The sequence below is a fragment of the Raphanus sativus genome, chromosome 4, assembly GCF_000801105.2.
Source record: "Raphanus sativus cultivar WK10039 chromosome 4, ASM80110v3, whole genome shotgun sequence".
Lineage (NCBI taxonomy): Eukaryota > Viridiplantae > Streptophyta > Magnoliopsida > Brassicales > Brassicaceae > Raphanus > Raphanus sativus.
The window spans coordinates 48301663-48318797 of NC_079514.1; the positions used below are offsets into that span (position 1 = coordinate 48301663).

At 29.9% G+C, this 17135-nt stretch overlaps 1 protein-coding gene and 1 pseudogene across 1 annotated transcript; one reads left to right on the forward strand and one right to left on the reverse strand.

Moving 5' to 3' along the window:
* The window catches only part of LOC108831328 (serine/threonine-protein kinase ZRK1-like), a 2107-nt pseudogene extending 531 nt beyond the window's left edge, over window positions 1-1576 (forward strand).
* A 3473-nt stretch (window positions 1577-5049) lies between these two features.
* Window positions 5050-6482, reverse strand: LOC108851984 (serine/threonine-protein kinase ZRK7). Its single transcript, XM_018625468.2, has one exon. The coding sequence runs from the start codon at window positions 6337-6339 to the stop codon at window positions 5311-5313; it is 1029 nt and encodes a 342-aa protein (XP_018480970.2). The 5' UTR covers window positions 6340-6482; the 3' UTR covers window positions 5050-5310.
* Window positions 6483-17135: the final 10653 nt, after the last annotated feature.

Consider the following 17135-nt stretch of genomic DNA (forward strand, 5'->3'; position numbering starts at 1 on the left):
ATATCTGTTCTTATCAGTTTAATATCTGATATATGGGTCATCTGCCTAGACACTAGTCGCCTTTTCATTGCAGTACTAATCTCTACATTATCTATATTAGTCTTGGCGGAAATCTGTAGGTTTGGAATAAATATATGTATTTACTTGCTTGTCTCTTAAGAAACTCAAACTCAGCTGTTCAAGACAAGACAAACTGAACATACCTGACTTGAATTACGGCTAATCTTTGATCTCCATATGCCATATTTCTCAATCATCCAGAGCACTTTCTCCTTTTGGACTATGCTTGTCAACGCCTTCATGCGTTGAATCCATTGCATGTGAACGCTTTAACCAGCGAAGCAGCAACATTTGAATATGTCAAAGCACTAAATAAATAGATATCTTATTCATATTCCCTCGAAATATTATTGTTTTAGTTTTGCATTATTGAGACCCCTGGAAGAGAGAGAACTTGAAAGAGCATAGAGGATGGTCCTTCAAGAATGGAAGCACTCTTCTTCAGGAACTCATTGCTGACTCTAACGGTATTTCAAACCCGATCAGGTTCTTCTCTGCCGACCAAATCCTCAAAGCTACGGATGGATTCGATGCCAAATGTGATCTCTCTCGTCATAGATTGTTCACCTGGTACAAGGGCGTCATTGAAGGCCGACCTTACGCGATCAAGAAGTTCACAGAGTCAGAGTTTACACCTGAGAGGGAAGCGAGAGGTTTACAACGACATCGTCTTATCTGCTCGGGTAAGCAACCATAGTAGCTTTCTAAAAATTCTAGGATGTTCTCTCGAGTTTCCTCTTCCAGTTATGGTATTTGAATACCCGGAGAATGGAGTCTTGAACGAACCAATAGGTTGCGTGGATGGCACGTTACTGCCTTGGAATATGAGGATGAGTATTGCTAAGGAGGTTGCGGTTGCTGTGACTTATCTTCACACGGCTTTCCCTAGGATTATTATACACAGAGATGTCAAGCAGACAAATGTTTTCTTGGATAAGAATTGGAAGGCTAAGCTGACTGATTTCACGTTTTCAGTAACACTCCCTGTGGGGAAATCATGGATTAAAGATGAAGTGATGGGAAGTTACGGATACATAGATCCTGTTTATATTATGAAGGGCTTAGTGACACAATACACAGATGTGTTCAGTTTTGGAATCTTTATGTTGGTTCTTCTGATGGGAAGACCAGCAACTTTTGCCTCATCAAGTGGTGTTCGTTGTACTATTCTTGATTATGTGAAGCATTTGCGAGCGAGAGGAGAACCTGTTGAGTTTGGGGGCAATTCGAATGACATGAGGCCAGGTCAGATGAAAATGTTTCTCGAGCTGGCACTGAGATGCTGCGAGGAGAGGCATGAAGACAGGCCAAAGATGATCTTGGTTGCAAAAGAGATTAAGCTTATAGAAAGATCACTAGAATGTTAAAAACTTCAAATCCTGAGGGTAAATAAATCTATCTTTGGTTGTGTATTGCTGGATTTCTTACCTTTATAGTTTATGAACTTTCACAGTACATTTTTCATTTTGATTCAGAAAGAGTTTTGAGGGTAAATAAATCTGTCTTTAGGTTATAAAATCAGGCAGAACATGTGAGATTGTTCTTGTTTTCAGAAACCTGGAGGTCGAATATGCAGTTATGTAATAGACTAATTTATTCGTCCTCTCTGAGATAAACCTTTCACCTATTCAAATATACATTCTTAGATATATGATTAGGTCCACGAGAGAAAGTGAGCTTTGTCTTCCAGCAAGAAAAATCAACGAACGCATTCCAAACATTTTCCAAATCCCTTGGTTGAATATTCCAACCATTGACTTACATTTTTGGGTCCATATTTCTTTATAGTTAACATTTAGCATGACCAGTCCAGTGGGGATCTAGAAAATAAATACAGTGGGTGAAAAATTTAAAATTAATTAATTAAAACAAAAATAGTATTCTATTAACTTGCAATAAAAATCCAGCAAATATAATAAAAACAACTCTTACAAAACAAGTCTATGCTCATTCATCTTTTGAAAATTTTCTATCACTTTTTCATTTAAAACTGAGTCAAACAACTCTTTTTAATAAAGAAAACCATACAATCTGAAACTGATCTCCAATCCGATTACGTGCAGCTGTCTTCACTAATTTCATTGCTGAAAAACATTTTTCGATATTTACGATGGCAACTAGTAGAGTTAAAACTAACTTTAGAAGCCTGTAAACCAGATGATGTGCAATTTATTTTTGAGTTTTTAACATCAAACATGAAAGATAGGGATGGGTGTTTGGATACATGTTCGGGTTCGGATCAGATATTTTAGATTTTTAGATTTTTGGGTATTTCGGCATAAGGGTATAAAACTTATTCGGGTATTTCTATACTTCGGATCGGGTTCGGGTATTTTTAGTTCGACTTCGGTTATTTCGGATTGGGTTTAGATATCTAGATTTTGAAAGAAAAAATTCAAAATTTTCGTCGCTCAAATTTCTTTTTATGTTTAAAATATACTTTTAATTTAATTGGTTCTTTAATTTTTAATATATTAAATGATTAATATATTTAGAGATAAAATTTAAAACTAAAAAGATACTAATTTTTTGTTTTTGAAATTTTGAATACAATTTTTGCTAATGCACGAAACAAGAAGCTTGACATATATTTCAAATGAGTATAAATCTATAATTATATGTATATATTATCTAATCTTAAATTATGTGTAGTATCAATATAAATATTTTGAATAAAATGAGAGAAGTAAGCTAGAAATATAAGGTAAACTAAAAATATAAGGTTAAGTATGCATATATTCGGTTATCTTCGGATATCCATTTAGACTCGGATATTATATGTTCGGAGTTCGGATATCCAATCTCTCTTAATTCATATTTGTTCGGATATTCTGCTACTCTGGTTTAAGTTTTTCAGATCGGATTCGGATGCAGTTTCGGATATCGGATAAAGTGCCCATGCATAATGAAAGATCTTCATGATTCTCCACATTCTTAAACCTTTCATCTTTGCATATATTATCTAACAAAACCCTATTAAACATTTTAAACATTTTTTATTAGTTAGATTTAAGGACGCGATGTCCTCTGCTAGGGTTTCTGGCGATATCTAGATTTAACCTTTTCTAAAATTGCTTTCATTATTTATCATTCAGTGTTACAATAGGTTAAATTCATAAACTTTTACAAAAATAAAATTCTTAATATATGCTAAATTTTTATATCCAAAACTATATATTATTTTGAAACTAACATAAATATATTATCTAAAATAATTATATACAAAATATAATGCTACATAACTAACCTTTAGTTTATGACTTAAGTATTATTTACAAAATATGTTACTAGAAATTTTTAAAATTTTAATAATTAATTAAATATATCAATGATAAATTAATTTTAAATATAAATGTAGTATTTATTTTAATTATAACAAAACCTATTGGGAAAAATATTACCAAAAATACAAATACATTTTTATAAAATAGTGAATTAATTTAGTAACAAAAAAAATTCGAAAATCATTTAATCTTCCAAACTCAAAAATAGTTGTGTAATTTTCCAAAATATTCTTGACCAAGTATTCAATTTAAAAAATAAATATTAAAAACTCAAGATGATAATATTCAAAATTTGTAAAAGATAAAATCATAGGTTCTAAAATATAATTTTTTTAAAGATAACACAAAATAACAAATTATGTTGTAAGAATCAAAAGAAATATAATATTTGAAATCTTAATTTGATTAATTAAAATCAGAACACTTAATACCATAATATTCATAAATATCCTATATTGATTAAATTAACTATAAAAATATGACAAATACTACTATGTATACAATTTACTAAATTAATAGAGTAGATATTATTTGAATATAATAATGTATTTACTTATAAGATTTCGCAAAATACAAAAAATGATAGATGTTCAAGTATATTTTCCTAAGCATAACAAAATATATAAAATCATCATAAGCAAATATCCATATATAGTATAACTAAATAATTTTAAAATATATTGTATACAAACTATAGAAATTAAAAAAAAACTATATTAAAGGAGATTCCGTATTTGATTATTCTATATTGTGAATTTATTGTGTTGGACTCAAAAATATATCCATAAATAATAAATAATAAAAAATAAAATGTATAAAACAAATTACTATATAATAGCCATGATGAATAAAAAGTCTAAATAATACAATTATAGAATTAGACAATATATAACACTAAATGTAATATAAAATGAAAAAAAAATCTACACGTACATGTGATTAATCAATATATTTTAAGATCCACTCGTTTTCATGTTAATCAGTCATACTACTCTTTAAAAAATAAATAAAGCCAAATAAGGAAATATTCCTTGAGGAAGCTTGACTTTAATATTACTAATGGCTCAGCTGTTCCTTGGGCTTTGGCTTTTGATCACTGGCTCAGAGATTCTCTCCTTCAAGGAAGGTATATACTACAGTTACTAATCTTTTTTCTGGTTAATGTTAGAAAGAATGATTGATTGTTTTATGTTTGTTCCAGATATGGAGATGTAAATGACTGGGAAGAGAAAGCTCCAAATGCGAAAATGGCGCATCCATGGCCTGAGCATTTTTTTCCCGCTACACGTTGCATTGGGTGCAGCAGGAGGTGATGTAAAGGGCAGACCAAAATTCACACGAGTTGGCAGCTTGGTACTCTGTCTTATTCTTCTTATAGCTTCACTACTCCCCTTTGAAAACATTTTCATGTCTATCTCCTTCACTTGTCGTGGATCTTCTTTTAATGTACACTTGGTGTATTTCATCTATGTTCAATAACTCAGATAAAAAAAATATATTTAAGAACCTCTATGGGGTTCTCCCATTGGAAGAAGAAAAAATTATTTTCACTAAACAAAGTTCTTAACTTCTCAATCAAAGTTATTACCTATTAATTTAATCATTAGAGTCCACTAGGGGTTCTAATGGATGGAGGTAGTCTAAGTGGTTATGGAGTTGGGATTGTTAGGGATCAGATATGGTGCTGCATCAAAAATGCTCTAAGAATCCAAAACAAGTTGTGATACCATTGAGAGAAGATATATCTCTCAAGTATTATATAATACACCAACAAAAACCAGAAGATCTTCCAAAAAGTATTATAATACAAGCATATACACAACAACAACAAAAACCAGAAGATCTTCCAAAAAGTCATATGTGCATCTGAACCTCCATTGGAGTCTGAGTTCCATAATTAGATCCCAAAGGAAATGAGTTTTGAACTTGGCTTCACAGTTTGAAAACAGAGGATATCTAAGTGATGTCAGGCATGCTTCTCTATCTTCTTGAGTTCTTTAGCAACGTCTATCATGTGAAGCTCATCTTCTCCTGGTCCAAATCTTACACATCTAAAAGCAAGCTCAATGAATGCTTCCATTTGCATTCTTACATGGTCAGAGATGTTGCCACTCACGCTTTCCAACAGCGACGGGTCTATCATTTTAGTCAACAGACCTTTGCCCAGCAACTTACCAACATAGACAGGCAATACAGGAAGATAAACAGCAACTTCCGAAGTATATTCAGACTTTCCTGTCAAAAGGATTAGCATGATGATCCCAAGGCTATAGATATCTACATTCTCGGTAACCAAACCTGTATTGAGATACTCCGGCTCGATATAGCTTGATGTCCTGCAAACCATGTCGTTTACACTCGATTCTCCTTCTGGGATCAGTACACTGAGACTGAAAGAAGAGAGCTTAGCAGTCAAACTCTCATCCAAGAAGATATTTGCAAGCTTTAAATCTCTATGTATTATAGTTCTTGGGAACTCGGTATGAAGATAGGTCACAGCTTCTGCTATCTCCTTAGCAATCCTCAACCTTGCGTTCCAAGGAAACGGTCTTGTGGCTCCATCCCTGGCACGTTTTATACAGTTTAAAGCTCCGTTCTCCGGGTATTCACACACGAGAACGGGGTGTTGAAACTCTAGACAGCAGCCTAAGATCTTGAGAACGTTCTTATGGCTACTCATCAAAGATGAAACGGTGATGTCACGGTAGAAGTTGTCAGCGTCGAAAAGGGAACAGTCTTGGTATTTCTTGATCAGCACGGGTCTGTTTTGGATCGTGCCTCTGTACCATACGAACCTGTCTTCGGAGATTATGTAGTTCCAGTCGAAGTTGTTTGTGGCTTGAAGGATTTGGTGGGAAGAAAATGTAAAGATGGGGTTGTATGTACCTCCTGAAGATGCAACGAGTTCCTCCAACAACAAGCTCCCATTCTTCTGGAAATGAATCTCTTCTTCTTTCTTCTTCTTCTTCTTCTTCCTCTTGAACAAACGCAACATCTCTAACTCTAAACACAGAATAAGAGGTTTAAGATCGTCTTGCAAAAGAATGGACGCAATAAAGGTAGAAAGATAGAGAGAGAGAGACAAGAACAAGCCAAGTCAACTTTGGTCGGCTGCGGTTCGGTAGAACCTTTCTGTCCCATCAAAGTCAACTAATATACTCTCTGAGTCTTGATATTTGTAACAAAATCTCATTTAATTAGACCTTGTTTGCATCAGGGGGCCCACATATCTAAACCAATTCTTGGTTGCTTCTTCTATATGTAGGAAAACTTATCCAATGAAGCATAACCATCCTATGATAATTATCTGTGTTCATAATTACAAATATCTATATTATTAAAACCGTAGTACACAATTGTAATGTTTGGATACTAGAATAGTAGACAAAACGGATTTTGTGTGTTTAGAAACTAGATTAGTCTTATCCCATCGATTTTATTTTTTAATTAATTCATTAGCTTAAAAATCCCATATAAATTGTATAGCATTGTTGTCTTTTCCCCAAGTAATTGAATTAATGACTTAAAGATCTCATAAAAATTGATTTACATGATTATCTTATCTCCAAGTAAAAGATATTATGGTTTGACAAACAATATATTCAAAAATATGTTAAGCAATTAAATATAACTTCCCGAACCGGAAATCACGTTCTTAATTATAGTATCTTATAAAAATTAGTTACCTTAAGAAAATTTACAGCAAAATAAGAATATTCTCTTCATAATAAATCAGTATACTATAATCAATTTTTTTAAATATAAGACTTCCCATATTTTCGTAACAAACATCTTTTAAATAAATGATTATTTAGATTTTAACTTGACAACCAATATATTTTAAAATTATAATTTTCCCTTGATTTAGTTCAACAGAATATATTGTATTTAATCTAATTTGATACGATAAATAAAATATAGTAGAGATATTCACGAGATATTTTATGTTTTCTAAATCGTATCTTAATAAATCCCTATATATTTATATGGTGGACAATATTGTAAACAAGTATATTGTTAAGAATATATAATTTCGGCTAAACAATTAATATATTATATTCAATGTTTATTCATAAATGAATTCGGTTTCGGTTCGGATCTTATCGGATTCGGTTCAGATTTTGTAATTTTAACTAAAACCGTTTGACCTCGAATTACTTACGGGTTTCGGTTCTTAAATGGGGTTTCGGTTCTTAAACACTAATTTGTACTCGGTTTGACTAAAAAAACTTGATAAAAACTCTGTTTATTATTTACAATTACATATTGTGCCTAAATCAAAAGATTTTATTTAAGAAACAGAAATAAAAGAACTAAATGATAAAAGAGTAAAAAAAAAGAGCTTACTTTGTATAATAGTGCTGGATTGCCGAGTACAAATTAGTTGCATTCAAAAGTGCTACTAACGTTGCCTTTGCAACCAACCGAGCTTAAATGTTCTACTATTGTTGATCAAAGACATGTGACAGAAAGATAAAAACAACTTTAAAACTTTTATAAAATAGAAATGATACAAAAAATCACCATTATTGAAATGAAAAACAAAACAAAGATCGCCATAATCCAAGTGAAAACTAAAAGAAGCTAGGGTTGTGTCTTAATAGATAGGGTGTCGAATGTAATCAAATGGATGTCGGGTCGGTTCGGTTGAAAACCTGACCATCATTACACCACAAAAACAGCAACCGCTTGGTTTATTAAAAAGATCCGAAACCAAACCAAACTGGTTTTATCGAACCGGTTTTCATTCAGTTGTTTGGTTCCCGGATATTTTGCCCAGGCCTAATTAAAATAATAAATACTTAATTCGACTGGCAAATTTTAAATTGGATATGGGAGTTATTATTTATAGTTTTGTTGTAAATATCACCATTTCCAAATTAGTTACCATAAAAATCGTATTCTAAACAAATCTTTTATATTTTAACAGCACATTGTAGTTTTATTAAAAAATATCACTACTCATCTTAGTCAAAACAATTTTTTTTTATAAAATGTGTTTTTGTTTTTACCAAAATATAAAATATTCAAATAAATGTTTAACACACTCATATATAAAATAAGCATTTGGATTTTTTTTTTAACATTTAAGAATATATTATCAAATAATTATCATAACACAAAAAATTAAACAAAAATAGTTGATCATTTTTATTGTAACATATTAAAATAAGCAATAATCAATGTGAGACAAGTTACAAAGATTAATTTATACCTCATTTCAATTTTAAATCTTTTTAAAATAAACATAACTGGTATACTATTTTGATTTTCACTTAATTATATTCATATGAGCATAACTATTATGGTATTGTGTTTCATATCGGTTACTAATTAGTTCAATCGGATAGGCTCAGATTTTAGCGATTTTTTGAGGATTTTTAAATAATGAATATTTCCTAAAATCTAAACCGAATTACATATAGGATCACAAGGCTTACCAGTTCGACCGTGGGTCCGGTTCAAATTTAAAATCGATGATTTAAATGGAAAATATTTAAAATATAGAAAAAAATTACAAATTAACAAAAAAAATTATAAGTTTGTAAATGAAAATTTTTATAGTAAAATATCCAGCGCATTTAAAGCGCAGATCAAAATTTAGTCTATCTTATTAAAACTGAAGTACAAAATATGTAAATCTATTTTTAGATAAATTCGGGTCTCTGAATTCTTCGGTTCGGATCAGATTTAGTTTTTTAAATACCATAATTTTGAATAATTTGAATATTTAATCAATTTATGTTTGGGTTTGGTACTATATTTTTGGATCGGTATCAGTTATGTTCCTCGGATTCATTTTGCTATACCCTAATAATTACATGAAAAACAAATATCAACATATTTTTCAAAATATACACCCGTGCATACGCGCTTATCAAAGTCTATAATCATTTAATTTAAAAACAAGCCAAAATATGTAGATTGGAGAGGGAATAAAATAAAGCTAGAGAAGCACATAGTTTACCAGAGACACTCTATTTGTCGAATTTATTATAAAGAAAGTTTTACTAAGATAAATACATTCAATAATTACAAACAAATAATATATTTCATAAAAGTGAAAAATAATACCCGCGCTTTCGAAGCGCGGATCAAAATCTAGTATTCTTTTATGTTTGGTGTTACATATAGTTTTAAAATAACCGTTGTAAAAATTGAAGATAAATCTTACAAGATCATTACATTCCCAGGAAATAAAGTTAATACTAGCTTAGTAAACAATCTTTGCCTTCCACGCACGAACGGAAAGAGCCCAAACGGGTTTGTGAGGCGTTGGCCAGCCGAAACATGGGCTTTAAAGTGTAGAATGTGAAGGAAATGTGGCCCGTGGTAGCAGTTTAGTAGATAAAAGAGCTTCTGAGGTGTAAAATATTAGCACTTAGCCATTGGTCGATGTTCCAAAATTAAGTATTTTTCTATTTACCTCCTACATACGCACTACATCTTTGTTCTTGGTAAATATCAAATGCTAAAGGAAGGAAAATTAGATGTTTTTATTTGAATTTTTTTTTGCTAAATTTTAAATGTCATTACTTCAAAAAGAATGAAAATTCGGTTATAAACTGAATTGGAACCAGAGTCTACTAAACTAGCCATTCAGGTTCAAAGAGACAGCTAGGAAAATTAGATGTTTCGCAAAAAAAAAATTCTAAAAAGGCATATTTGTTGGAGTTTTATTTTTGATATAGGCTTTAGAATGTACCCAAATTTAATACTATCAGGAGGGAAACCAGATTCAAAACCCGTTATACCATCCACATATCAAAAATTGAAAAGAACAAAAGAACAAAGAAGAGAAAATTTATTCTTGAATTACTTTCTCAGTTTTATTAGTTGACAAGTGAAATGGAAATAAGTAGGAAATGAAAAGGATCACATAAATGGTATTATTACATAAAGATATAGCTTAGTGCATGTAGTAGCTGAAGAGGGACACGAGGGAAGCCCCGACCAAAGAGCCAAGAGCCGGGAGGGCGACCGAGGCGGCGGAAGAGGGTCCTGGTGCAGGAGCTCCGGCTTCCTCAATAGCCATGACGGCGGTCATGGAGGCAGCAGCGAAAAGCACACCACAAGCGATCTTCTTCATCTCCATTGTTGGGACCTGAAAGGCTTTTTACTTCTTTTTATTTCTTTTTATTAAGTTTTTATATATGTTTTTTGAAGTTCTTGCAGGTCTGAGGAAAATGGATGGTGTTGATGGGGGATTTATATGTCTGGAACTTGTGATATAATTAGTAAAATTAGGAATTTTCTAAAACGGTAGTCAAAGTTAACTAATTAACCGATGAATATGGCTACAATTACGTCAAGAATAGTTGCAATATGTGGCTTAGATCCCTTCTTTCATTTCGGTTGATATTTTCTTGCTACATTAACATGAGTTACAATTTTGGCAAAGAAAACAAAACTTAGTTTTTTATGGTTACATAAGTTAATCAAATGCAAAAAAAAATTATACAACACTAATCGATTAATCTTGTGAAAAACTGAGTTTAATTAGGCAAAATCTATCACCAAAAATGTAATTATTATATATACATTTCTGATTAATCAAAGACGGAATCAAGTTGGGGGTTATACTTTTCTCCATTTTGAAATTTGAATACCAAACATAAATCAGTTTGGCAACAAATATGAAAAACGATTTTATCCTCTAATCCAGTGATGTGTTTAAGAATTAAAGACAAATAAATTTGTGGAAGATTCTTAAGTGGCAACTTTGTAGCTCAAAGATTTTGATTTTGCTTATGTTAAGGATATGCATAAATCGAATAATTAGATGTTTAGAGATATTTGTGATCCAATTTATTTTATCAAATAATCGATTATTCTATTTCATTCGAACTAAAGCTACCTATAAAAAATATATTCAATGTTTAGATATTCAAAAATATATTATTTAACCATATATTTGATTGGATCTATATAAATAAGATAAAAATAAAAATAAAAATAGATAAAAATACAATATACTTTATTACAAAAATGAAAAGTTAATATATTTTCAGCTATAATGACTAGATAATAAATTAAATATTGTAAAACTTACATAAAATATAAGTATATATATTATATAGTTTTTTTAAATATATGCATATATGCACATATAACAAATCATATCAGATATCCATTCCTAGGGGTGGAGGCTTGGCTACCCCTTCGGGCTCGGTTCAGATCTATTCGGGCTTTAGAGTCAAAGATTTCAGCCTATATTTCTAAATTTTAGTTACAGTTCGTTCGGATCTTTACGTGTTCGGTTTGAGTTACAATAACCCATTTAAATTATTTTAGTTTTTTAAAAAATTCATTATATACTTTAAATTTCTTAAAATATATAAACAAAACAAAATATTACATATAAATTTGAATAACATATGTCAAAATACCTAAACTTAACATATAAATTGGTTTGTTTTAAATATTTGGATAGAGAATCAATAGATAATTTAAATATTTGATGTTTTGAGTATACTTTAGCTATTTCAGACATTTACTTTTGACTATTTGTATATATTTTCAAGTATTTTTGACAACTTAAAAGTATTTTATATATTTTGGATATTTTAAATATCTAAATCTAAAAGTAATTATTATATATATGTATACAATTTATTTCAGATACATTTGAGTATCGAAATACTTTGGTTTGGGTCCGATTCTGTTTTAGTTTTCAAAATACTAAAATCTTGAATCCGTTCAGATATTTAATCATTACATGTTTGGTACTACTTTTTAAGATGGTAGTTGGTTCAGGTTTTCGGATTCGAGTTTTTTGCCTAGCCCTATCCATTCTTAAAGTATTAATTTTTGTGACTTTTTTTTTACAAATATCACATGTTAATATTTGTTCGTTTTCATAAAATTATGGATAAAAATACTTTTCAGTTCGAACTAAAATTGATAACCAATTAAATCAAAATTAGCTGATGTTTTGTCTAGTTTTAGCCTTTTAGGACTGGAATAGACAAGACACGTGTTTACTTGCGTTATGTCAGTGATAACGTCAGATCAATAACTGGACCACCAGAGAGTCAAAAGATGTTTTACTTGAAAATAGTTATCAGCCCATTTTAGTTTCGACTTGAGCCTTTTTCTTTTTTTTTTTTTTTTTTTTTTTGAACAACTTTCGACTTGAGCCTAAGTTGAAAACTTTCCTATATATTTCTGTCTGCAGAATTTTTTATGGTGCCTTTTTGGATAATGGATTTGCTTTTAATTACTAACTAGAGTTCAATCCGCGCTAAAGATATTGTAGAAATTATACTATTAAATAATATTTTTGGTTATTTAGGATGACGTTGTGTAGGCGATAAGGAATCTGTATTGTATTCTAAATAAGATAGTATTTAATTCCATTTCTATTTGCAGTTTCCCAAATATCTTAGTTATGTATGGTTTAAAACATAAGAATAAATATATTTTTCTAAGACTAGAATTATCATTTAATAAATTTATGAGAATAATATTTTACAATTTAGGATAATATAAAAAATAAATAAGCAGGTTTCAATATTTTTAGGAAATATAGTTTGTTTTTATAAAAATATCATTTGTTTGTTTTAGAGTTAGTAGCATAGTATTAAACTTTATAAAAAATATTTAAACAAATACCATTGATTATTAATGAAATGGTCCTACTACTAAGACTTCTCTATAGTAGATAAAATAGTCTCTATTTTAATAGAGTAGATAACCAATTACATCATATAATCTTTAATTTTATTAAATATGATGATCAACTATTTGCAATATATGCGATAGTAATGAACAATTCCACGGATATTGATTTCACGATAAAGCTCTTCTCGAAACATTTGGATCAACAGACGGTTTTGTATGTCCTATATCTTTAATGGATAAATTTTCTCCGTAACAGTTGACCATAATGAATGGGTCACTGTCTGAACCTTCAATAAGTTTTGCATCTTATAATCTGCAAATAAGAGTATTGTCTGGGAATCGAACCCCAAACCTAACTATCAGAACCTTTAAATTTTAATCACTACGTTATGATACTTCCACTAACGGACTCTTTATGTCATATTGGTTGAAATAATCTATCTTATTAAAACAGAAACATTCTGTTGGACCTAACATTTATTTTGTAAGTTTTAAATTAAATACACCTTTATACTTTATAGTTAAACCTACATTAAATCACTAATGTTACTTTCTTTATACTACTATTTATGTTTCCAAACAATATACTTATTTCTTTATACTACTATCAATGTTTCCAAACAATATATTTTTCATACTACTATCAATGTTTCCAAACAATACAATAATTAATCTTAGTTATTTTATATCTATCATTTTCTCTTTAAAATTTTGTAGAAACGTCATAATTTCATAAATTGCAAAATAATGAACTTTAAAATTTGGATTATAAGATTACAAATTATGAAACTATTACAATTTAAATCCAATTAGATTACATATCGGTCATCCATCAGTTCAATCGGTTAGTCTCGAGGTTTAGTGATTTTTTTTAATATGAATATTTTAAAAACCAAAATTGAATTGTCAGATCTCCGGATTAATGGGTATAATCACAATCGGGTTGAATTTAAAAACACTGATTTAAATGCAAAAATATTTTAAATACACACTCTTTAAAAATTACCAAAATATTTGTTAAGTTATTAGTGAAATTTTTTATCGTAAAATATTCCGCGCTTCCAAAGCGCGGGTCAAAATCTAGTAAAACCGTAAAACGTAAACTTCTACATAAAATTATCAGTTTTATTTGCTGCAAAAATAAATTTGAATAATTAGATTTGATATGTAAGTATCACGTATGCTAAGGCTTTGGGCCACTTATTTTTTGACCAAAATTTTGCATTAATGAAAAAACACATTTAGAGCAAGAAAAATAAAATAAGAACAACTCTTGTAATGTTATAGAGAAATTAACAGGATACAAAATAGAGAGAGGAAAATGATACTCAAAGGATACTGGATACAACCCAACATATCTTACAACGTTAACTTTGCATAATGGAATTGTGTCATAGTTTGTTAGATTCTAGCAAAACAGATCTTATAACGTTAGCTTTGCAGGAAAAATATTGCAAATCTCTTTGAATAATAAAACTTGATATGTGTCTATATGTTAAGGCCTTCTAAACATTAACTGATCTGTAAAACTTGAACTTTATGTTATAAAAGTTACCAGCATCTCCATTTTATAATAAGAGACATTACATTCTATAGCGTAAAAAAATATTATAGTTCACTAGATGACGAATTGACCTAAGTTACTCAAATATAACATTATAACATTTGTGTCTTGTATTTAACCAATGAATTTTGAAACAAAAACGAAATTTAAATAATAACTAGTTAAAGTAAAAAGTAAAATGTGGCCACTCTTTCTCCCACATCCACTCTCAAAATAAGTTTTTGTTTGGTAAAGTTGGGAATATGAATAGGTTCTTTCTGATAATTGCACGAGCCTGACGCCGCCGACATCATTCCTAGAGAATTTTATGGAGGAGAAGACCGGTTTTGAAGGTGTGGTTGGTGACAGAAGGGGACATTGGAACAGGAGAGGCGGCAAGGTGAATTAACGCTTCTCGTTCAACTTCACATAAGCGTATTACATAGATAAGCTTAAAACTGTAAGTTCTGGTTGTTACATATTATCTCAGAATACGAAATAATTTTGTGTTCATTCTAATATACCTTTTATTTTTTTGTGTTACCGAATAGACAAATTGAATATATTTAAGAAATGTGAAATTCAAAATTTTCTTTTGTTGTATGTAAAACCGAAGGTTTGCGGCTTTTCATTTGGACTTTTGCCTGAATTATATTCTATTTTTGAATCGACTTTGTTATTCGAGTAAATGGAATAGATTTGATAAATCTGCATGATGATACAGTTGTGTGCTGCGTATGAACTTAATTGAAGAGAATAAATTCCAAAAAATTAGAATATTACTTGTTTGTATCAAATAGAATATGCACATTGTGTACGCTGTGATGTACATAGTATACTACTTCAAAAATATTAATAGAATAGACTATATATTTGTAGATATAATGGCACCCTTCTGTTTCTATGCATATTATTACGGCTTACTTGGTTTTCTTTCTATATTTTTAGATTATATGTTATATTTTCCATATACACTTATATATGAATCCTAACATTTCTAAATTTTCTTTATGTGTCTCAGGTTTTAATGGAAGATTCAGAGCTACCAAAGAGAATATTTGAAACTGCATTTGAGGAAGTATTGCAGACTGAATCTCATATATATTTTGGGGTGTTGCTAGTGAAGAATATACATATAGAATAGACGCCTAGTATAAGATATATTATGTTTGTTGCTATTCCACATGTAATATCAACACTACCACAGTTGTTTCATGGCCGCCACTATCCTCACCTTCTCTACCTCACTATCCATAGTCTTTTCATCTCATCTAATTGTTGCAGTGTCACTACTAGAAAGCGCATGATTAGCGATGATGGTTTTCGTGGTTATTTCGTCGTAAAACATGCTTTACGATGAAATACCCACGAAATTCACTTTGCCGTTAAACGTTCGGCGTAACGTAAATTTCCTCGCTAAATCGTTGTAAAGTTACGAGAAAAGCATTTCGTCGTAAAGTTACGAGGAAAGCATTTCGTCCTAAAATTACGAGGAAAGCATTTCATCATAAAATAGAGTTTAATATTTTGTCGTAAAAGACACGTAAGCGTTCCTCACTATTTCTTCGTAAAGTTACGAGGAAACCATTTCGTCGTAAAGAAGTTTCCTCGTAAGATCTACATGAAACGACGTCATTTCGTTAAATGGTAATAATTAACGGTGAGTTAACACTGTCTTAATTCCCTGTTAATGGTGTGATGATCTGGTCAGTCAACCGTAATTTTCTTAATAAACTGAAAAAATCAATGAAAGTTCAGTGTTTTATTGGCCAAGCTCGAGTACATATTTGTTTTGACAATTTCCGCAAAGTTCGTGGTTTTTTGGCTGATTTTCCAAAACTAAACCAACATCGGTTAATAAAACTTAACCAATAGTCATATTAAAAATACTTTTGATTATCTCTTAATAGAACAATAATACAAAACCGTTTTTGTCACTGCGAGGTTTCATATGCACTCTTATACTAATTAATAAACGACTCTTTTATAAAGTATATATGACAAAATATGAGTTGGTGATATGAAGAGAAACAAACTCGGTTTATACAATATAAAATCAATTCATATTTTGTCATATATACTTCAGACTGCACCTGCATACTAAATATTCTAACAAATAATATACTTACGTGATGTCCAGTTTATACATATATATGTTCATGCATTAACGTGATCTTCTTTACAACAAAGCACATTGTATCTCTAACATTACGTCCAAATCAAAATCTGTTGAGCAAAAATCAAGTTTAATTAGAAACTTGAATTGTATTTTTAGTTAAAACAAAATCTGCTGAGAAAAAAGGCTAACAATTTTTTTTTTAGATAAAAATTCTATGCTATTTTATAAATTTTATAATTATAGTCTATATTATATTAAAAAGACATGCTCTATAAATTAAATATGAAAACTATATTAAATTGGTATATCAACAGATTTTTGTAAAACAGTTTCATTTAAATAAATTATCATTCATGGTCAAAAACATGTTAAAATTCGCAAACTATGTAATCTTTTTAAGAAAAAGTAAATTTATTAATATATGTTAAACTTTTATATCTACAACTATATATTATTATTTTATTTATTTTGAAATTCACAGCAATATATTATCTATAAATAATTA

Bases quoted from the DNA above. Each gene is read 5' to 3' on its own strand.
- LOC108851984 (XM_018625468.2), bottom strand. From the start codon at position 6,339: ATGTTGCGTTTGTTCAAGAGGAAGAAGAAGAAGAAGAAGAAAGAAGAA.